This window comes from Mytilus galloprovincialis, chromosome 11, assembly GCF_965363235.1.
Source record: "Mytilus galloprovincialis chromosome 11, xbMytGall1.hap1.1, whole genome shotgun sequence".
Classification (NCBI taxonomy): domain Eukaryota; kingdom Metazoa; phylum Mollusca; class Bivalvia; order Mytilida; family Mytilidae; genus Mytilus; species Mytilus galloprovincialis.
The window spans coordinates 79,338,995-79,363,748 of NC_134848.1; the positions used below are offsets into that span (position 1 = coordinate 79,338,995).

The following is a 24,754-nucleotide window of genomic DNA, read 5'->3' on the forward strand; positions in this document are numbered from 1 at the left end:
GAAATAGGTATTACAATCTGGCCGTGGCTACAGTGTAACCTTTTGTATTTAAGCTTCACCAGATACATTTTAGAAGCTTAAAGACCTGGATACTTCTTTATGTTATGAAGTTTCTGTTAGTGACTTGTCCTTTGCACTTTACCTAGTTTTCATGGTACACTACATGTACATGTAACTATTTGAAAAAAAATATTACTGTTTGAACAGTCACAGTGAAATTCACTATAAGTCTTACATGTATAACATGTATATTATTGAGTTATTGGATAAATTTATTTGGTATATATATAGGTATCTTGAAAGGTCTACATTGTATATGTCTCATTGTCTGTCAGACAGGGTTGGCCTGATCTTGACTTCATTTCATGGATCAGTGTAAATTAAGGTTACTTCAGTTACATGTAATTTGTCAATATTGTTTCTCACAAAGGTCAAATACTACAATGTACAAGCAGTAGGAATGGTAGGAATAGTCATGATAGTAGGTCAACTATATTTGGTGTGTGAAATGAGTGTACGGTAAATATGTCTAATTGCAAGACTTACATCCGACTTTGCTCTCAATGAACAAATGATGAAAATGTCATGGTTCATTGAACAATGCTTAGTTTTTGTGGTTTGATCTATTTCCAAATGTTTCTCAGATGTCAAAGGTTATCGATAATTGATAATGGAAAGTTTGTGTGATACTTGTACATGTAGTAAAACCTTCATACATGTAGGCAAAGCAGACATGACATTTCAGCATGTGCACATTCGCTCTTGTTTACCATGTTTACATCTGACACCATTGATCATGTCTTAACCATGTTGATTAAACAAATGAAGCAGTTGCTTTTTAATAACAAAAGTCTGACAACTATTAACAGTTGTTATAATTCATTTGATAATACTAGGTATTGTAGTCTTCTATAACATGTATAATGTACGATAACCAGAATAAGGAGATGTGGTATGAGTTTCAATAAGACGACCATCAACCGTAGACCAAGTGATGTAATTGTAAGAAACTGCACATCCTTCAACAATAAGTAAAATCAGTACCGCATAAGTGTGATAATGAAAAACCTAAAACAGGTCTAGCCATATTGGATGATGTAACTCAATGTAAACAAGTTTAGATAAGAAACCCAAGTTTGATTTTTATACAAAAGCACCATTGACACACCAGTGATGACACATATACATGTATTGTGGTTAACCAAAGACTTTTTCTACAAATTCATTCTATCTGCTTCTGAATAAATGCCTTCTAAATATATATCCCAAGATGTTAAGCAACATTTTCCGATTGTTTTCCATAAACACAATAAGCATTACAAAGTCATACATGTATTATGCACTATTAGTGAGTTGTTTGCTATAATTTAATTATAATATTTATGTTTGGAAGCATATTTTTGGGGTTTTAATTTGCAATGGGTATAAAAACTTCCAGCGAAATAAAATAATAAACTGGTGAAATTGAGTAAACTGCAGTGCTATTTGAAAGTGACAGCAACACATTGTATATAGAACTCGTCACATTGTATATATATATACGTTTATTACACCGATACACCATTATTCCGACACCCCTATGGTCTGACGCCCCATTAGTCCGACATGAAATAATTGAACAATATTTTAAATAAATAGTCTGTATTTAAAACTATATCAAGAGGTTAATCAAATTATTTTGAATTGATCTTAATGAGAGTCTCAAAATAACATTTTCCTTAATTACTTACAATATTATAATTTTGTTTATTGTCCAGTAGCAAATATTACATGCATGTTCAGAACAAAAACAATTTAACAATAAATACACTTGGTAGGTTCTTTGATAGTTGCCATCCGGGATGAAAAGAGTCACTGAATCTTTCACTGAGACTGGACAATGAAAGTAACTTCTATTTTGAATACGGTCAGAATTTTGCCATTCAGCATGTTCAGCAGACAGAGAAGCGGGATATAATGTCACCAATATTAATGTGACCATTTTAAACTTTTCATTACTGTACTGTCATATATATAGGAAGATGTCACTTGTGTGTGTGTCTATGAGACAACTCTCCATTCAAATAACAATTTATAAAAGTAAACCATTATAGGTCAATGTACGGCCTTCAACACGGAGCCTCGGCTCACACTGAACAAAAAACTATAAAGGGACCCAAAATATTATCTGTACATCTTGTAAAATTATTAGTGTTTTTTTTACTGATTGAATAATATATCACTATTGGACAAGCATTTATATGATTAAATAATTTGAATTTGAAAAATTAAAATGGGGAAAAATATTTTGGATAAACGTTAGTACGGCATATGATCAACTGAAACCACATAAGAGTATTCGATGTCAGTCTATAGAATTTAATAAGACCAGGAGTCTAAAGAATACAAGTTCTAAACCGTGATGTGAATAAATAAAAGAAGATTTGATTTCCCTGTCTGAAACAATGCGAGTTTTCTTGTTTTGAACATTTGAACTTTCACTGGCGCTAGTTATTTTGTCGGGTCTTATACAGTACGTCGATCTACTAGTATCTATACATACTTTTTTTTTACAAAATATGTTTGGTAAATTGGTTGCGAAAAATCCGGTGAAAATATGAAGTTTTCTCGCGAGTGATAATATTTTTGACCTCAATCATGAATGCTGAAATGTATTTACATGTATCATGTGTATCGATTACATTTGAATTTTAAATAGATCATTCGGTTCAATATACAGTAAAAAGTCGAGTTAATATCGAACTATTCAAAAATAAATTACGGTAATATAAAATAAATCAAATCAAATTTAGATAGATTTAAGATTTTTTTTCATAGCTGCAAAAGATGTGTTAAATGTTGAACATAGCTTTGGTTTTTTTTTATGACTTTTGTATAGAAATCAAAATGGTTAATACGGCAATATTTATAAGCTTACTAGAAAAAAAAATTGTAGCCTTAAATAAAAGCTCAGAATAGGTGTGTGAAATCAGCCCTCAAGAAAATATTAAGCAGTTTAATATGGAGATAAGTTTGACAAGTGTGTGTAATAGGAGTTCCCCGCTAGGTTTAGAGTATATCATGTATATTGACCGTTATTATGAAGTAGTGTGATTCGTAAAACTACGGGTATTGAAAACAACCTTGTATGCATGAATGATTTCACACCTAACTTATTTAAAAAGAAAATAATTAAATATGTTATTTAGATAATATTGAAAAATTGTCAACTGTTAATACAGTTATAAAGATACATTTGGTTACAGATATATTGGGTAACGTTTTTCGATTTTTCTGTTAGAAGTTATCTATTATCTAGTAAAATTGCAGGTATCTAGTGCTGGTTCCGATTTTATTTGTTCGAAGAGATTAGAGTCGAGGGAGTGTCAAAAAAATATAAATTCAGCACATTCTCTAAATAATCGAGAAATACAAAAATGTGTTCAGCGGCAAATATTTCAGAATACTATTTTTTTTTAAATCAATATGTATCTAAAATTAATGTATTAAATGGAAGTGATAGTTGTTTCTCTTTGTCACAACCTTATATTTCACATGGTAAAATTGTTTTACAAATAATTTAACCGTCAGACATTTTGTATCCCTGACTTTAAAGTGTACATGAAGGTCAATGTTTGGAAGTTGCTACGCTTATAAATTAGCTATGACTATACAATGGTTGTAGCTATCATATTTTAACTGTCACAACCTTTTCTGCGTTTAAACAGTTTATTTATGACTGTTTCAACGTTTTCCGTGTTGGGACAGTTATAAAATAACTGTTACAACTTTCAAATGGTTGCATCAGTTTTATTACGACTGTGACAACCATTTAGGCGTTTAATCAGTTTATTTATGACTGTTGAAACGCTTTTCGAGTTGGAACAGTTGTAAATCAACTGTTACAACTTTGAAATAGTTGTGTTAGTCCTTTAATGACTGTGACAGTTATTTCTTGCGTTGTTGCAGTCGATTTATGTTGTAGACAAACGCTTTTAAAGTTGGGACAGTTACAAAATAACTGCAGCAGTGAAATTTAACAACTGTTTCAACTTTAACAAACATTATCAGTCTTAGAACGACTGTTACTGGTATGGACAGTTGTTTTTTCGTCCAGTAGTGCTACTCCTCTTTTCACTGAATCATCATACATCTTGTTGTTATTTACACAGGTTTGACAGACAAGACGTTATCTTAAGTATAATCCTACTCCTCTTTTCACTGAATCATCATACGTCTTGTTGTTATTTACACTGGTTTGACAAACAACACGTTATCTTAAGTATACTCCTACTCCTCTTTTCACTGAATCATCATACGTCTTGTTGTTATTTACACAGGTTTGACAGACAACACGTTATCTTAAGTATACCCCTCTTTTCACTGAATCATCATACGTCCTGTTGTTATTTACACAAGTTTTACAGACAAGACGTTATCTTAAGTATAGTACTCCTACTCCTCTTTTCACTGAATCATCATACATCTTGTTGTTATTTGCACAGGTTTGACGGACAAGACGTTATCTTAAGTATAATCCTACTCCTCTTTTCACTGAATCATCATACGTCTTGTTGTTATTTACACAGGTTTGACAAACAACACGTTAATTTAAGTATACTCCTACTCCTCTTTTCACTGAATCATCATACGTCTTGTTGTTATTTACACTGGTTTGACAGACAAGACGTTATCTTAAGTATAATCCTACCCCTTTTTTCACTGAATCATCATACGTCTTGTTGTTAATTACACAGGTTTGACAGACAGGACGTTATCTTAAGTATAATCCTACTCCTCTTTTCACTGAATCATCATACGTCTTGTTGTTATTGACACTGGTTTGACAAACAACATGTTATCTTAAGTATACTCCTACTCCTCTTTTCACTGAATCATCATACATCTTGTTGTTATTTACACTGGTTTGACAAACAACACGTTATCTTATGTATTAAAATAGATATAGGAAGATGTGGTGTGAGTGCCAATGAGACAACTCTCCATACAAATAACAATTTAAAAAGTAAACCATTATAGGTTAAAGTACGGCCTTCAACACGGAGCTTTGGCTCACACCGAACAACAAGCTATAAAGGGCCCCAAAATTACTAGTGTAAAACCATTCAAACGGGAAAACCAACGGTCTAATCTATATAAACAAAACGAGAAACGAGAAACACGTATATATTACATAAACAAACGACAACTACTGTACATCAGATTCCTGACTTAGGACAGGTGCAAACGTGCATACGTCTTGTTGTTACTTACACAGGTTTGACAGACAAGACGTTATCTTAAGTATACTCCTGTTCCTCTTTTCACGGAATCATCATACGTCTTGTTGTTATTTACACTGGTTTGACAGACAGGACGTTATCTTAAGTATAATCCTACTCCTCTTTTCACTGAATCATCATACGTCTTGTTGTTATTTACACTGGTTTGACAGACATGACGTTATCTTAAGTATAATCCTACTCCTCTTTTCATTAAATCATCATACGTCTTGTTGTTATTTACACAGGTTTGAAAGACAAGACGTTATCTTAAGTATAATTCTACTCCTCTTTTCACAGAATCATCATACATCTTGTTGTTATTTACCCAGGTTTAACAGACAAGACGTTATCTTAAGTATAATCCTACTCCTCTTTTCACAGAATCATCATACGTCTTGTTGTTATTTACCCAGGTTTAACAGACAAGACGTTATCTTAAGTATAATCCTACTCCTCTTTTCACAGAATCATCATACGTCTTGTTGTTATTTACCCAGGTTTAACAGACAAGACGTTATCTTAAGTATAATCCTACTCCTCTTTTCACTGAATCATCATACGTCTTGTTGTTACTTACACAGGTTTGACAGACAAGACGTTATCTTAAGTATAATCCTACTCCTCTTTTCACTGAATCATCATACGTCCTGTTGTTATTTACACAGGTTTGACGGACAAGACGTTATCTTAAGTATAATCCTACTCCTCTTTTCACTGAATCATCATACATCTTGTTGTTATTTTCACAGGTTTGACGGACAAGACGTTATCTTAAGTATACTCCTACTCCTCTTTTCACTGAATCATCATACATCTTATTGTTATTTACACTGGTTTGACAAACAACACGTTATCTTAAGTATAATCCTTATTCTCTTTACACTGAATCATCATACGTCGTGTTGTTATTTACACAGGTTTGACAGACAAGACGTTATCTTAAGTATAATCCTACTCCTCTTTTCACTGAATCATCATACGTCTTGTTGTCATTTACACAGGTTTGACAGACAAGACGTTATCTTAAGTATACTCCTACTCCTCTTTTCACTGAATCATCATACGTCTTGTTGTTATTTACACAGGTTTGACAGACAAGACGTTATCTTAAGTATACTCCTACACCTTTTTTTACTGAATCATCATACGTCTTGTTGTTATTTACACAGGTTTGACAAACAACACGTTATCTTAAGTATACTCCTACTCCTCTTTTCACTGAATCATCATACCTCTTGTTGATATTTACACAAGTTTGACAGACAACACGTTATCTTAAGTATACCCCTCTTTTCACTGAATCATCATACATCTTGTTGTTATTTACACAAGTTTGACAGACAACACGTTATCTTAAGTATACCCCTCTTTTCACTGAATCATCATACGTCCTGTTGTTATTTACACAGGTTTGACAGACAAGACGTTATCTTAAGTATACTCCTACTCCTCTTTTCACTAAATCATCATACGTCTTGTTGTTATTTACACAGGTTTAACAGACATGTCGTTATCTTAAGTATAATCCTACTCCTCTTTTTAATGAATCATCATACATCTTGTTGTTATTTACACAAGTTTTACAGACAAGACGTTATCTTAAGTATACTCCTACTCCTCTTTTCACTAAATCATCATACGTCTTGTTGTTATTTACACAGGTTTAACAGACATGTCGTTATCTTAAGTATAGTACTCCTACTCCTCTTTTCACTGAATCATCATACGTCTTGTTGTTATTTACACAAGTTTTACAGACAACACGTTATCTTATGTATACCCCTCTTTTCACTGAATCATCATACGTCCTGTTGTTATTTACACAAGTTTTACAGACAAGACGTTATCTTAAGTATAGTACTCCTACTCCTCTTTTCACTGAATCATCATACGTCTTGTTGTTATTTACACAGGTTTGACAGACAATACGTTATCTTAAATATAATCCTACTTCTCTTTTCACTCAATCATCATACGTCTTGTTGTTATTTACACAGGTTTGACAGACAAGACGTTATCTTAAGTATAATCCTACTCCTCTTTTCACTGAATCATCATACGTCCTGTTGTTATTTACACAGGTTTGACAGACAAGACGTTATATTAAGTATAATCCTACTTCTCTTTTCACTGAATCATCATACGTCTTGTTGTTATTTACACAGGTTTGACAGACAAGACGTTATCTTAAGTATTATCCTTCTCCTCTTTTCACTGAATCATTATACGTCCTGTTGTTATTTACATAGGTTTGAGGGACAAAACGTTATATTAAGTATAATCCTACTTCTCTTTTCACTGAATCATCATACGTCTTGTTGTTATTTACACATGTTTGACAGACAAGACGTTATCTTAAGTATAATCCTACCCCTCTTTTCACTGAATCATCATACGTCCTGTTGTTATTTACACAAGTTTTACAGACAAGACGTTATCTTAAGTATAGTACTCCTACTCTTCTTTTCACTGAATCATCATACGTCTTGTTGTTATTTACACTGGTTTGACAGACAGGACGTTATCTTAAGTATAATCCTACTCCTCTTTTCATTGAATCATCATACGTCTTGTTGTTATTTACACTGGTTTGACAAACAACACGTTATCTTAAGTATACTCCTACTCCTCTTTTCACTGAATCATCATACCTCTTGTTGATATTTACACAAGTTTGACAGACAACACGTTATCTTAAGTATACCCCTCTTTTCACTGAATCATCATACCTCTTGTTGATATTTACACCGGTTTGACAAACAACACGTTATCTTAAGTATACTCCTACTCCTCTTTTCACTGAATCATCATACATGTTGTTGTTATTTACACAAGTTTGACAAACAACACGTTATCTTAAGTATACTCCTACTCCTCTTTTCACTGAATCATCATACATCTTGTTGATATTTACACTGGTTTGACAAACAACACGTTATCTTAAGTATAGTACTCCTACTCCTCTTTTCACTGAATCATCATACATCTTGTTGTTATTTGCACAGGTTTGACGGACAAGACGTTATCTTAAGTATAGTACTCCTACTCCTCTTTTCACTGAATCATCATACATGTTGTTGTTATTTACACAGGTTTGACAAACAACACGTTATCTTAAGTATACTCCTACTCCTCTTTTCACTGAATCATCATACATCTTGTTGATATTTACACTGGTTTGACAAACAACACGTTATCTTAAGTATACTCCTACTCCTCTTTTCACTGAATCATCATACATCTTGTTGTTATTTGCACAGGTTTGACGGACAAGACGTTATCTTAAGTATAATCCTACTCCTCTTTTCACTGAATCATCATACGTCTTGTTGTTATTTACACAGGTTTGACAAACAACACGTTAATTTAAGTATACTCCTACTCCTCTTTTCACTGAATCATCATACGTCTTGTTGTTATTTACACTGGTTTGACAGACAGGACGTTATCTTAAGTATAATCCTACTCCTCTTTTCATTGAATCATCATACGTCTTGTTGTTATTTACACTGGTTTGACAAACAACACATTATCTTAAGTATACTCCTACTCCTCTTTTCAATGAATCATCATACCTCTTGTTGATATTTACACAAGTTTGACAGACAACACGTTATCTTAAGTATACCCCTCTTTTCACTGAATCATCATACGTTCTTTTGTTATTTACACAAGTTTTACAGACAAGACGTTATCTTAAGTATAGTACTACTACTCATCTTTTCACTGAATCATCATACGTCTTGTTGTTATTTACACAGGTTTGACAGACAAGACGTTATCCTAAGTATAATCCTACTTCTCTTTTCACTGAATCATCATACGTCTTGTTGTTATTTACACAGGTTTGACAGACAAGACGTTATCTTAAGTATAATCCTACTTCTCTTTTCACTGAATCATCATACGTCTTGTTGTTATTTACACAGGTTTGACAGACAAGACGTTATCTTAAGTATAATCCTACTCCTCTTTTCACTGATTCATTATACGTCCTGTTGTTATTTACACAGGTTTGACAGACAAGACGTTATCTTAAGGATAATCCTACTTCTCTTTTCACTGAATCATCATACGTCTTGTTGTTATTACACAGGTTTGACAGACAAGACGTTATCTTAAGTATAATCCTACTCCTCTTTTCACTGAATCATTATACGTCCTGTTGTTATTTACACAAGTTTGACAGACAAGACGTTATCTTAAGTATATTTCTACACCTCTTTTCACTGAATCATCATACGTCTTGTTGTTATTTACACAGGTTTGACGGACAAGACTCTATCTTAAGTATAATCCTACTCCTCTTTTCACTGAATCATCATACGTCTTGTTGTTATTTACACAGGTTTGACAGACAAGACGTTATCTTAAGTATACTCCTACTCCTCTTTTCACTGAATCATCATACGTCTTGTTGTTATTTACACAGGTTTAACAGACAAGACGTTATCTTAAGTAAAATCCTACTCCTCTTTTCACAGAATCATCATACGTCTTGTTGTTATTTACTCAGGTTTTACAGACAAGACGTTATCTTAAGTATAATCCTACTCCTCTTTTCACTGAATCATTATACGTCCTGTTGTTATTTACACAGGTTTGACAGACAAGACGTTATCTTAAGTATAATTCTACACCTTTTTTCACTGAATCATCATACGTCTTGTTGTTATTTACACAGGTTTGACGGACAAGACTCTATATTAAGTATAATCCTACTCCTCTTTTCACTGAATCATCATACGTCTTGTTGTTATTTACACAGGTTTGACAGACAAGACGGTATCTTAAGTATAATCCTACTGCTCTTTTCACTGAATCATCATACGTGTTGTTGTTATTTACACAGGTTTAACAGACATGACGTTATCTTAAGTATACTCCTACTCCTCTTTTCACTGATTCATTATACGTCCTGTTGTTATTTACACAGGTTTGACAGACAAGACGTTATCTTCAGTATACTCCTACTCCTCTTTTCACTGAATCATCATACGTCCTGTTGTTATTTACACAGGTTTGACGGACAAGACGTTATCTTAAGTATAATCCTACTCCTCTTTTCACTGAATCATCATACATCTTGTTGTTATTTACACAGGTTTAACGGACAAGACGTTATCTTAAGTATAATCCTACTCCTCTTTTCACTGAATCATCATACGTCTTGTTGTTATTGACACAGGTTTGACAGACAACACGTTATCTTACGTATAATCCTAATCTACTTTTCACTGAATCATCATACGTCCTGTTGTTATTTACACATGTTTTACGGACAAGACGTTATCTTAAGTATAATCTTACTCCTCTTTTCACTGAATCATTATACGTCCTGTTGTTATTTACACATGTTTAACGGACAAGACGTTGTCTTAAGTATAATTCTACTCCTCTTTTCACTGAATCATCATACGTCTTGTTGTTATTTACACAGGTTTAACAGACATGACGTTATCTTAAGTATACTCCTACTCCTCTTTTCACTCAATCATCATACGTCTTGTTGTTATTTACACTGGTTTGACAAACAACACGTTATCTTAAGTAAAATCCTACTCCTCTTTTCACTGAATCATTATACGTCTTGTTGTTATTTACACAGGTTTGACGGACAAGACTCTATCTTAAGTATAATCCTACTCCTTTTTTCACTGAATCATCATACGTCTTGTTGTTATTTACACAGGTTTGACGGACAAGACTCTATCTTAAGTATACTCCTACTCCTTTTTTCACTGAATCATCATACGTCTTGTTGTTATTTACACAGGTTTGACGGACAAGACTCTATCTTAAGTATAATCCTACTCCTCTTTTCACTGAATCATCATACGTCTTGTTGTTATTTACACAGGTTTGACAGACATGACGTTATCTTAAGTATACTCCTACTCCTCTTTTCACTGAACATCATACGTCTTGTTGTTATTTACACAGGTTTGACAGACAAGACGTTATCTTCAGTATACTCCTACTCCTCTTTTCACTGAATCATCATACATCTTGTTGATATTTACACAGGTTTGACAGACAACACGTTATCTTAAGTATAATCCTAATCTACTTTTCACTGAATCATCATACGTGCTGTTGTTATTTACACATGTTTTACGGACAAGACGTTATCTTAAGTATAATCCTACTCCTCTTTTCACTGAATCATTATACGTCCTGTTGTTATTTACACATGTTTAACGGACAAGACGTTGTCTTAAGTATAATTCTACTCCTCTTTTCACTGAATCATCATACGTCTTGTTGTTTTTTACACAGGTTTAACAGACATAACGTTATCTTAAGTATACTCCTACTCCTCTTTTCACTGAATCATCATACGTCTTGTTGTTATTTACACTGGTTTGACAAACAACACGTTATCTTAAGTAAAATCCTACTCCTCTTTTCACTGAATCATCATACATCTTGTTGTTATTTACACAGGTTTGACAGACAAGACGTTAGCTTAACTATAATCTTACTCCTCTTTTCACTGAATCATCATATGTTTTGTTGTTATTTACACAGGTTTGACAGACAAGACGTTATCTTAAGTATAATCCTACTCCTCTTTTCACTGAATCATCATACATCTTGTTGTTATTTACACAGGTTTGACAGACAAGACGTTATCTTAAGTATAATCCTACTCCTCTTTTCACTGAATCATCATATGTTTTGTTGTTATAAACTCAAGTTTAACAGACATGGCATTTTCTAAAATATATTTCTAATACTCTTTATATTCAGATTATACAGAGAAAATTTAAAATCATATTTCAAAAACAACAAAATACGGTTAAATACAGGGGGTCTCACATTGATAGTGTCATCGTACTGAATCCAGTAGTATACTTATTTTATATATTTCTTTAACAACTTTGATTCAACATGAAAGTTTTGATAGAAGTGTTGACATCTAACTTTAAAAAGACGTGTTTATTTTATTTGTATACGGAATATAACTACTATTACGACTCGATATATTATTTAGTTACGACCACTGACTTATATCTTATGTGATATATATTGTGTATAGCTACCAAATAGTAATGTCTATATTTTAACACAGTCGCCAATGACAGTTGTACAATGTATCACCATTATATTGTATTTGTTTGATACTAATTACACAGCATTGCCTTGATTGTCAAATGGTTTGATATGTTTATAGGATGGAAAAAATGCATTACATTTTGCTGCTCAGTTTGGAAATTTACAAGTCACAAAAGTGCTGATAGAGGAAGTTGGAATCAGTCCCTTTGAGAAGACTTATCAGGTATTATTTAATGGTATAGTATATAGTGAGAATAGTATAAGCCTTTGTGAGGTATTTTAATATTTGATTTTATCTGTATCCAAATGTCAATAAAACACGTAATATTTACATATCCTATTAACTATTAATTAAACAATCTATAATAAAGATAAAAGAACAGTAAGAATGTACCCAGACAATCAACCACCTTATTACACTACCTCACTACACCAAGTATACATCAATAAGTCACTAATCAAACACATGACGGTAAATATATAACACCAACAACCACCACCTTATTACACTAACTCACTACACCAAGTATACATCAAGTCACTAATCAAACACATGACGGTAAATATATAATACCAACAACCAACCACCTAATAACACTCAGTCTTCGTGCGGACTCCCTCATTTGTTGTTTCTTTGATTATTCATTTTGCCAATTTTCCCTAATATGAATATCATAGCACCACATTATTCAATTCTATTTTCATTTGCCTATTTTTCTTTATCTTTATTTTTCAGACCTATATTCTGATTTGTTTACCCATTCTTATCTATTAACCACCAAGACCCTCAAATATGTGATGTGTTAAATCCCGAAGTAACAAGTCAATCTGAGTCTGTCTACAATTACAGCGTCATATTACACAAACATTTCTTACAGAATTTCATTGTTAATTTCATTAGATCCTCATCATACACTTGTTTCTGTGGACTAACATTGTATATTAACGCCAGAGAAGCGACAGGGGATTGATGCTTAAAACGAATGATAAAACTCTGTGTGTTGTTATTGTTGATTTTCTTCATATAACAAATAAACAACGTTAAATGGCAATTGAATTGATTAACGACATCGTAAAAGGGTGTTGATTGGGGTCTTATAAATTTTAATCGTTTAATGGTTTTCGTTTCTTTATGAATTAGATCGTTGTTTTTTCTGTTTGAATTTGTTTACACTAGTCATGTTGGGGCCTTTTGTAGCTTGGTTGTAGGTATGAACCAGGCTCTTTGTTGGAGCCGTATTTTGACCTATTACTGTTTAGATTGAAACAATTATTTAAAAAAATACCTTTAAAATCAGTAATAGTGAGAAGTTCAAACAGATTTATCTTATAACGGATTCTTTACATTGAGAAATGCGGAAATTTTTACTTGATTTTCGTTGTTCCGTGTCAACTTTAAATTGTTCTTTGAACAAAGAAATAACACGACTGGTGCCGTATACGGTGCAGGAAATGCTTACCTTTCTGGAGCCCCTGATTTCACTCCCGATTTTTAGTGGAGTTCGTGTTGTTTCTTATTTATTATTTTTAACTGTCGATGTAAATGTCCTTTGGTTTTGTGAGTCTTTGTTTACTCCTTGGTTTTGATTTTTATTGTCTTTAAACAAAGGTGTTGATTATTTTCTTTGTAGCTTTTAATCGTTTCCGTGACATATTAATAAAGACATATAATTCCACTTAAAGGGGGGATCGGGATTATTCAACTGCGTCTAATTTCACGCATGAATTACCAGGCACACGAAAAGTTATAAGTTTATGTCGTAAATTCACTATCCTTTTTTTAAAGATGTTTTGTTGATTAAATAAGTAACATTTTTGTAACTAATAAATTATTCGTTGTTTTTATTTCTGTTCAAGGTGCTCAAAATGACATTTCACCAAATTTTACAATTTTCCCGCCAACATATAAGTTTAAGGTGAAGCGTACGTAATTAAACTACACAAGAGATATTTTTTTCAAATTTCACATATGAACTCTGCTTGAATAATTACACCAGCAAATGAAATAAAAAAAGGGTGTAACCTTTTTTGTTTTTGAGATAGGAGCCGTTGAAATTAACAGTATGACACGCCAAAAATACAAAGGATATATAGGGAAAATCATCAAAACTATCAGATAACTTTACAATATCACGATCTTCTATTGTGTTGGTCAACTGATTTTTTTTTAAATTGAAATACGATTCAAACATGAAAGACGAATCCATCGGTGCAAAGAAAGTCCTTAGCACAGGTTTTTCCGCTACTCCTTATTTAAGTTTTGTTTTTTGGCCGGAACATTAAAATTATTCGGCGACGTCATTGTCTTCAGTAACGTCGCCACAACTTGTACGTCGTAACTTTATAATACTGTAAATGTCGTAGCAATGTCGTGCATGTGTATTATCAATCTTCCTATGTATTACAAATGCTCTAGTGTTCTAAATTGATAAGGAAATAAACTAGCAAATTTTAAAGAATATGTCTGTCGCATGATACAATAGGTAGGTTCGGTCATAATATAGATCATTCGGGATAATGGTCTGGAAAATTTGGAGTGCCTCTGGAAAATGAGGGTATATTGGATAGGGACAGACATTTTGCCGTTCAACAGGCCACCTATTGACGCTTCAAAGAGTTTTTGGAAGGTTTTTTTTACTTGCAAAGAGCGTGGCCCTCTCTTTAACCGATGCATCGGATTTAACATCCCCATTCTGACCGGACATGACTGCGAATTTAATACATTCCGCACAGCCAAACGGACGCCACACTTCGGCAAGTGTTTCACTGCCTGTCGGGAGAAGACCAAGTGACCATATTTCGTTTCTCCAGTCACCCTTGAGGTAACACGGATTTTAACAATAAGCATAATGCATACTATGGCTATTCAACTATTTTGGTTCTTATACATCCGTGGATTTCAAATGTTCGGCCTTTAGTGTTCCTTATCAAGGTAAATCCAGAAAAGCGCTTCGGACGCTTGAAATTTAAAACGTGTTCACTTATGGAAATGGGGAATGTATCAAAACGACAACAACCCGACCATAGAGTAGACAACAGCCGAAGGCCACCAATAGGTCATCAATGTAGCGAGAAAGTCCCGCACCGGATGCGTCCTTCAGCTGGCCCCTGATAAAATATGTATACTAGTACAGTGATAATTCATACATGTATATTCAAAATGAAAACATACACCTATGGCACATTCTCCATTTCAATTCTCAATTTTACCTAATATGATACTTTTGAGATCGATGTACCTAGTGCAATTACGACAGGAACATACCCAGTGTTATGCAATAATTGTGTGTATAGGGAAATGCTTTAGCAATGTATAGAGTGTAATGCTTTAAATTATCCGGTGTCAAATTAATGATATCAAAATTACCAAAGGCGACCTTATGAGAATGTATCATGTTCGATGCTTTAAAAATTTACGTAATAAAATGTTATGAAAATATACTCAGTGTAATGCACGGAGATTATTCATAATGTATTGCTGCACGGGTTTACCTAGCGTAGTGCCGTACGAATATAGCCTCTGCATTATGCAAAGCTTTCCTATTTATATTATATAGCAAAACTAAGGAGATGTAATATAGAAAAAATAAGGATATGTGGTATGACTCCCAATTAGACAACTACTTGCCACTGGTTTAATGAGGTCTAAGGTGTAAGCAATAACTATAAACAACCATACTGTTTTCAACAATAGAAGGAAAAACACATAAGGTGTAGGCCAACATGAAAAATGCGATAAATTTCAAACCAGAAAATCAACGGCCTTATTTATAAAAAAAAATATTAACGAAAAACAAATACCATGTTGTGAAGTGACACTTAAACCAAAGTGAACAACAACCAGTAAACCCCTATTCCTTAATATAAGACTTTGGAGTTGCATATTATTTACATTCAACGTTTTTGTATCGGATTTTATTTTTAGAGGGGTGTCAACATTGGTAGTAAAACACCAATATTCGATAAAAAACATTAAATGTAAATGTTATGAAACTCCAAAGTCTTACATTATTAGACTAGTAAAACCGCAGGCTTATCAATTATTGTAAAGGCAATCTAGGTTAAGGCATAGAGTTGACCGAGTGCGAGATCCACTGTCATTGAAAATCACTGAGGTCGTTAAACATCCCTTGCAGTACACTTTGGTAAAAGAAATAAAAAAAATCTTTAAAATGCTATCGAAATGCTATAGTCTGAACTTATTTCACCTCTCATTCCACTAAACATTAAATTGCAGTTAAAAGTGTAACAAAACTTTCCTGACCTCTTTTCTTTATCCTTTTAATACCATATGCTATTCATTCATAATCTTGAATTGAGACTTGAGAATAAAATGTTACTTCAAAATTACATTCTCTTGAATGATACACCCAGGCACAATAAAAGACAACAAATTTCGCTGTCTTCTTGAAATTGGAATTTGATGAAGAAGAAATGACATATTATTTGTATCTTACATGTGTACTTTCAATTTCAATTTGATTCTAAATTCAGATTTAGTTTTCCCATAAATCACGGACGGAAAAGAAAACACCTGCTTATTTTCTACACATGTAGAAAAAGTTGAAAACTGGGCGTTGAATGACTAAGTTTATACTTATTCTAAGATAAATGTTAAAGTGAGACAACTTTGAAGTTACTGAGTAATTTTTTGGGCCTAATTTGTTTATTTTTTATTTGTTTTACGTCTTTGTTCTTCCGACTTGTAAGTGTACACTGGTGGTAAAATTATTCTCTTAGTGTCGTCTTATTTTTATATGAAAACAAATCATGTCCTAAAATTTTTAATTGCACAAAATACGATCATGTCAATTAAATTCACATGTGATTCAATAATTATTCGTAATCTATGGTTTAAAACTTTACGATGAGTACTGTGTGTTTTTCGTTCAAAACTAAGGCTTTTTAAAACGATATTGTTGGGTCAATTCAGGTTTCATTTTAATTAATTTGATATCAATAGAAGTAGAATATTTGTTTATAATTTTTTGTGAGGCGTTTTAACTTAAAACGAAATGCCTACTCCTACGCGTTCAAAACAAAAACAGTGTATAAGGTCAGGCTGCACGAAACAATAGAATGCTTTGATTGCTAACTGGGGTAATTCAGATAATTTTTATGAGGTTTTAAGACAGCAGTAGGATTCATGATAGAACGCAAAAAGTAGTTTCCCTTTCGTGTGTCCTTTCTTGCAGTAAGGGAGATAACTTGCGTAACTAACGACGAACGTTTTTAATCACGTATTCCACTAGAGGCGTGCAATTACGTACACTTCGCCCTAAAGGCTACATATTTTTGTTTTCCTTATCGGAAACCTATTTTTGTATTTGCTTAATCTTTGAAGCTATATTAAAGCTTTTTATACTAAAGTTTTGAACCATGTGTCACATTCCGATAAAAATATATGTCAACACTTCTATTGTCCCTATCATTTCATTGAAAAATGGTCCCTTTTACATACATGTTTAAAAGTAAAATTTTGAGCTTAAATAGTCAGGGACCCCCTATTATTTCCGACCAATTTGATTCACTCTCTGTAAAGATTAAAATAGCCAAAAATACGGCATTTCTGACAGAGCCCGGCCCATTTTAAAAGGAAATGTGTTATGACATGAGCAACACGACGGGTGCCACATATGGAGCAGGATCTACATACCCTTCCGGAGCACGTGAGATCACCCCCATATTTTGGTGGGGTTCGTGTTGCTTATTCTTTAGTTTTCCATGTTATGTCATGTGTACTATTGTTTGTCTGTTTGTCTCTTAAATTTTTAGCCATGGCGTTTTCAGTTTATTTTCAATCTATGAGTTTGACTGTCCCTCTTGTATCTTGCGTCCTTCTTTTTTAACACAATAAATGAATCCATTGCTATTACTGATAGACATCATGTAAGTTTTTGGCTATGCTAGAAATTATTACAAGACTTCAGGAAAATCGCTCCTCAGTTTCAAAATGACTAGCCTTTAATAACACTAGTATATATTGATAGGGAATTAATAAAAGAACCAATAGAACACAAATAAAATAGATGTAAATGTGCTTGTTTTCGAGATATAAGCCATTGAAATTATGTCGGTTAAATATTCTCTCTTGATTTTTCATAGTTTTATCATGGACAGGTTAACGTTCTCAAAAAAAAAAAAATTACAGAATGCTTATAACATGTATAATTATATATGTAAAGATTTATAAAAAGAATAATGGGTGTCAATGGGCAAAATGTTCTAAGGCAATCAAATGGATAAAATACATCAAAGATCAAACGTTATGTTAAATTTGTCATTATTTAGTTTCAAACAGAAGATATATACATATTCGAGCAGCGACCAAAACAACAACTTCTCTGCGATATGGCAAGGCAACTAATGTTAAGGAACATATGTATACTATTATATTGTGTTTTAGGGTAAAACTCCTTACCAGCTTGCTGCAGAGAAAAACCGACAAGATTCTACAGAAAAAAGAAAAGAAAAGAAAAAAATAATGGACTATCTCAAGGTACATGTACTGCTCTACTAAATGGTAGATAACGATCACAAAAGTATACAGAACATATTAATGATGAAAAAAAACAATCATGGAACAGAGAGGAGTGATAGTTTTGTTATGTGACTTTGTAGTATTGTTTTATTAAACGGCAGATAACGACCACAAAAGTGTCGAAAAGTATATAAATTATTTCAGTAGACATGTCATTAATTTAGGAGAAACGAACTTCAAACATATCGAAGTAATATTGTTTGTCATGTGACTTTTTAGTATAGTAATCAATTAATTTAATATAAACATCTCAAGCAAAATGATGTGTATAAATTGATAAAATCATCAATCTATCTATAAAATATTGTAAGTCAAGACAACAAAGCAACCTTATAACACAACACAATGAAATTGAAAATTTAAAGGGCAACATACAGTCATCAACCATAATCAAATATCACTACATTTATCGTATGTACAATGTATGAGTATGAAATGCATATAGCTTGTTAAGATAACATTAGAAGTCAAATTCACCAAAATTTCAAACACAGGAAAATGTTAACACTGAAACTTCAATGACGGTTCATATTTCAGAAAAGTTGACTTGGTTTTTTCGATGATTTTGTTAGGCCAACCAAATTTCATGTTTGCATTATTAAGTTTGAAGAGTATATTTTTTATTGTTTGATATCTAATTGAACTCAAACAGGTCATAAACATAAGTGTCTCCATGTTCAAAGTGAAAAATAAAATTAGAACACAAAAATGTAAAAACACAAATAAAACACGATTTTAAAATACTGGGTGATAATATATTTTAAGCATCAATATGAAATTAAATATTTAAAACTATGTGTTTTTTTTAGCTCACCTGGTTCAGAGGGCCAAGTGAGCTTTTCTCATCACTTGGCGGTCGTCGTCCGGCGTTCGTAAACTTTTACAAAAATCTTGTCCTCTGAAACTACTTGACAAAATTTTACCAACATTGGCACAATCATCCTTGGGGTATCTAGTTAAAAAAATGTATCCGATGACCCGGCCATCCAATCAAGGTGGTCGCCATGGCTAAAAATAGAACATAGTGGTAAAATGTAAAATGTAGATGTTGGCTTATATCTTTGAAACCAAAGCATTTAGAGCAAATCTGACACTACTTAGACAAATTTAACCAAACTTGGCAAACATCATCTTAAGGGTATGTAGTTTCAATAATGTGTCCAATGACCTTGTCCATGAACCAAAATAGCCGACATAGCTAAAAATGGTACATAGGGGTAAAATGCAATTTTTGGCTATTATCTCTGAATTCAAAGCGGTTAGAGAAAATCTAATTCATTTAAATATGTTCATTAAGTCAAGATCTAACTGCTCTGCAATTGTCAGACAAATCAGGCAACCCGTTGTTGGGTTCCTGCCCTTTAATTGGTATTTTTTAGAAAATTTTGCAGTTTTTGGTTATTATCCTGAATATTATTTTAGATAAAGATAAACTGTAAACAATACGTATGTATAGGAAAGTAAGATATACAAATAGGTCAACATGACCAAAATGGTCAATTGACCCCTTCAGGATTATTGCTTTTTAAACAATTTTCCTAAATTTATGTAAATTTTTGAAAACTTTTACAAAATATTTTCCTTTGAAACTACTGAGCCAAGGTCATTATAAATAGAGAAAATCATAAACAGCAAGAATGTTCAGTAAAGTAAGATTGACAAACATATCATCATCACCAAAACATAATTTTCTCATCAATTATATTCTAATTTATTATGTATGTCCTTTGTTTAGTATGATCATAGACCAAGGTGAGCGACACAGACTCTTTGGAGTCTCTAGTTATTCCTTTTATTATTACTTTTGTACAATTATAGAATACAAAAAGCATTGGTTTAAAATTCTAGTAAAACATTAAGATAATCTAGTTTTGTGGATCACAATGAGTTATGTTTTATTTGTGGAAATGGCTCCATTGTGTGGGAATATCTAATATTATTGACCTTTCTATCAAGTTTGCTTATAAAACACATTATATCCGTGTTAATTACATACTTACTTGATCAAAACAATTGGAGAACACCAATGTTAACAAAAAATTGTTGCAATTGAATTTTGTGTTATAAGTAATTTAGCACATACTTACAACTTAGCGTCCAATTAAATTGCTTGAATTTGCCTTCTAACTTTCATAGTACATACTGTTTCCGTGTACTAAGTTACAACGCATGAATGACCACAAGGGTAAGATTTCATTGTATCGTAATCAAGATCTTGAAATAAAAATTGCTACTGGCTATTTGGAAAAAATGTTGTTTTCCAAATTAAACTACATAGTACGTAATTAGTTTTCAAATTAAACACCCCACTATTTAATATTTGGATCTAAAAATGTTTTTGACAATAAAAGTTTCTCTAAATTAAATAAAAAGTAACATATATAGTTATTTATAACTTGATTAAAGTACAATGCCATCTAAAATTGTAATCATGTATCTTCCATGTAATTACTATGTACCCAAAAATAGAGTGAACCATGAAACATTGTGAAGGGAAATTAAAGCAATTTGATCTATTTCGTAATGAATTGATTGATTATTGATTGCTTAATGTCCAGTGACAGATATTTCATGCATGTAAACTATCCACTACACTACCTTAGGGTACATACCAGGGCAGGTCCATCCATTTGTAAAAGGTGTCCCAACCCAACATAAAAGGGGAGGGTCCCAACTGTATGTTCTTATTCAAAGCATTGATCATCCCAAACAATAAGCGTTTTCCAACACCTTCTTTTTGGATCTGTCACTTCAAAATATCTATATGTTTTAAAATTTATCATGTATAATAAAACACAGCTTTATACCATTAACATACTTACACCAGCAACTACAATCTTTTCATTCTGGAGTCAATATTTTACAATGATAATAGTGAGCAAATTTACAAAACTACGTAAATGAGCTACACATAGTCAGCCAAAACATATCAGTAGACTAATTACAGGATTATTCAAGTTGTAAATATGTGCTAAATTGAATAGTGTATAGAAAGGTATATACTATGAAAATATGCCCCGAGCTCTAATTTTCATAGTATATACCTTTCTATACACTAACCGACACATATGTTAAGAATTGACTTCAATCAATGGAACATTTATTTAGTCAACAATATGCATTAATTTCAGGTCAGAAATTAAATAGCATTTAATTAAATATATAATTTGATATCTTTTACAAGTAAATTTCATGTTGTAGATCGTCATGTCAACAGAAAATCAAAACGTCAGCTCAAAAAACCCTCAGCAGAAGGGTCTATTAAAAGTATCGAAAGGTTTGATTTTTTATATAATATGTGTGATAAACACCTATAAAACTGTAACTCACTGTTAATGATTTATGACTTAGTAACTGGTTTGATACACTTTAATGTGATGTTGAAAATATAAAGGATGTTCGTTTATGTCTGGTAGTCAATTCGTGTTTAGTAAAACTGTTATTTGTGTTAATATATGCATAGTATGGAATATATGTTGTTACTTTTCCGCTGTATGATTAGGTTTGTTTTGTGAACTTTTAACTGATAATATTGCTATCTATTGAGAACTTCTGGAATCACTTCTTCTTTAAATTTGATTAAATGTTCATGCAGATGGATTTGCTGTTACGTATTACAATTTCTTTGTGAGGTGATTATTTAATTATTTTTTTTAAATGTTTTCATGCAAAACCACAATAACATATTAATGACTGGAAGGAGCCAAAACATTTAAGTCAAATAATCTTAACACATAATAGCATGTTTAGGTAGGGTAAGTTAAAGAGTTATGCGAAATTTGATCTGGAGATATATGATATTGATGTGTACTGTGTACATGTGACGATATATAAAACTCCTTTCTTGTTTATACTGGCTTTTCTTATTATGGCAGAATAATATTTCTGAAAATTGAAGTCCATATTTTGTAATTCATATTACTTTCGGCTATAATATTACAGGCCCTAAAGAAGAAATACTTATCTTCTCTGATAAGGAATTCAAAGGTCTGTTAATGAGCGGGGCGTACAGGTGCTTCTGGAACAGAATTTTTTTAACTGGTCCATTTGGTGTGGGGAAAACGAGTTTAGCCAAAATTTTAGTTGGAGACGAGGCTCCAGAAGAACGGCAATCTACGGATGGTATATGGATTTACCTGGGAAGGGCTGGAATGGACATAAAAGAACGTTGTTGGATATTCCTAAAGCATGGTATTTATTATCTAACAAATAAGCAATAGGAGTTAACTGATCTAAATGAAATTTACTGTAATGTTTCGAGCTGGAGATTGATGAAAGTTCCTGTAAGAATAGGTTTTAAACTTCAGTTCAAAGTGTGATAGATAAATTGAGAACAATACGTTTAGTTGTAGCTAATGCTCAAAGTTTAAGTTAGAATATGATTTAAATCAGAACGGAGTTTGAACAATAATAATATTAAAACTAGGTCAAAGAACGAATCATTGCCAAGGTAAATGGGCAAATCGAGTTACCATTTAAACATCGACCTAGATTCAAATTTTATGTAACTGTTACAATAGCTGGTATTCGGATTTCTATTTTCCACTTTGACTGAAACTGGTAATACGAAGATTAGTTCATGAATCTAATTTAATTAAAATCTTCTTCTCTACTAACAACATAATACATTACATTTAAGTCTGCTTATTCTGTCACCATTCGGGACTTTTAGATGGAACGTCATGTTGTATAAAGACGTCTTATAAATTCAACAATAAACATAAACAATTGACAACATAACAGACCCCACAAACAACCATCACTCAACTCCTTCACTTGTTTATGCGATTACATATTTTTTACAATTTTTTAAATATAATTTCGAAATTTTTCATAAATCAGATTATTCATTTTTAGGAACCATATTGAACGCCACAGTTCAAAGCTTACTCAGGAGTAAAGAAGTGACAGCTACAGTAGGTGCTGTTAAATCAGTTGATGATAAAGAAGATCTCGATACAGTAAAACAAAGCGAGGAGACGAAGAATCAAGATGCTGTTACCTCTATTCCGGATGCAAGTGAAGTAACGCATAGCGGGAACATGTCAAAACCAGGTGCTCTTATATCTCAGGACAATATTCCACATGTCAAAAAGAAGTCAAAGCTCCAAGCGTTCCTCGATCTCCCAAATCAAATACAGAAAGCATTTAAAGGTACAGTTGTGTTTTTATTTGTGCCAGATCAGATTCATTTTGAAACATTCATGTATCAAAATCTATGGAAACAATGGTCGTCAATTGTGTTTGGTAAATAATGAAAATAGAACAGCTGATGTAAACAAGAGGATAATATAACAAAAATGAGTAGAATATATTCTTTCGTAGATAAAAACAAAACAAAAAACGTACAACAGGAAGGTGTATCGCTCTGTTTGCATCAGTAGTATGTACTTTAATCTCTTGCTAATACCGAAATATGCAAGCACACATATCATTGTATAGTTTTGTTGCATGTCTAATTATGGATTATATTATGATTGCATTTAGTGATTTAGGTATCGTACTAATTGCATAAGATACAATTATATATTATATATAGTATACATTTGTATATAGATCAATTGAATATGGTCAATGTCTATTACCTCAAACAAGGTTTTTAAACTTAAATACCGAAAGGTGACCAATCGAACAATATATGACAAATTGTCGTCCGATCAGTCTTTTAAATACAATTCACAAATAAGCATCAGATTGCATTGTAGAAAGGAACAACAATGGTTTTATCAATCTTAATAAATAGAAAGTCTGACAGTATTTATACCTGAGAGATTTATTGGTGAAAATACCAAATTGATAATTATATAATTTACTACACTACACTGCAGGATATAATATCCCAGGCATTCTCCTCCTCATTGATTTATTTTGAAAAAAAAATGTTCGATTC

General features: G+C 32.4%; 1 protein-coding gene across 1 annotated transcript in view; it reads left to right on the forward strand.

The window, feature by feature from the left end:
- LOC143052873 (uncharacterized) overlaps positions 1-24,754 on the forward strand; it is a 151,086-nt gene that overhangs the window by 105,992 nt on the left and 20,340 nt on the right. The window contains exons 10-14 of the mRNA XM_076226021.1: positions 12,442-12,546; positions 18,730-18,822; positions 22,066-22,141; positions 22,807-23,055; positions 23,722-24,018. Coding sequence (XP_076082136.1) covers positions 12,442-12,546; positions 18,730-18,822; positions 22,066-22,141; positions 22,807-23,055; positions 23,722-24,018 — 820 coding nt within the window. The remainder of the gene's footprint in view (positions 1-12,441; positions 12,547-18,729; positions 18,823-22,065; positions 22,142-22,806; positions 23,056-23,721; positions 24,019-24,754) is intronic.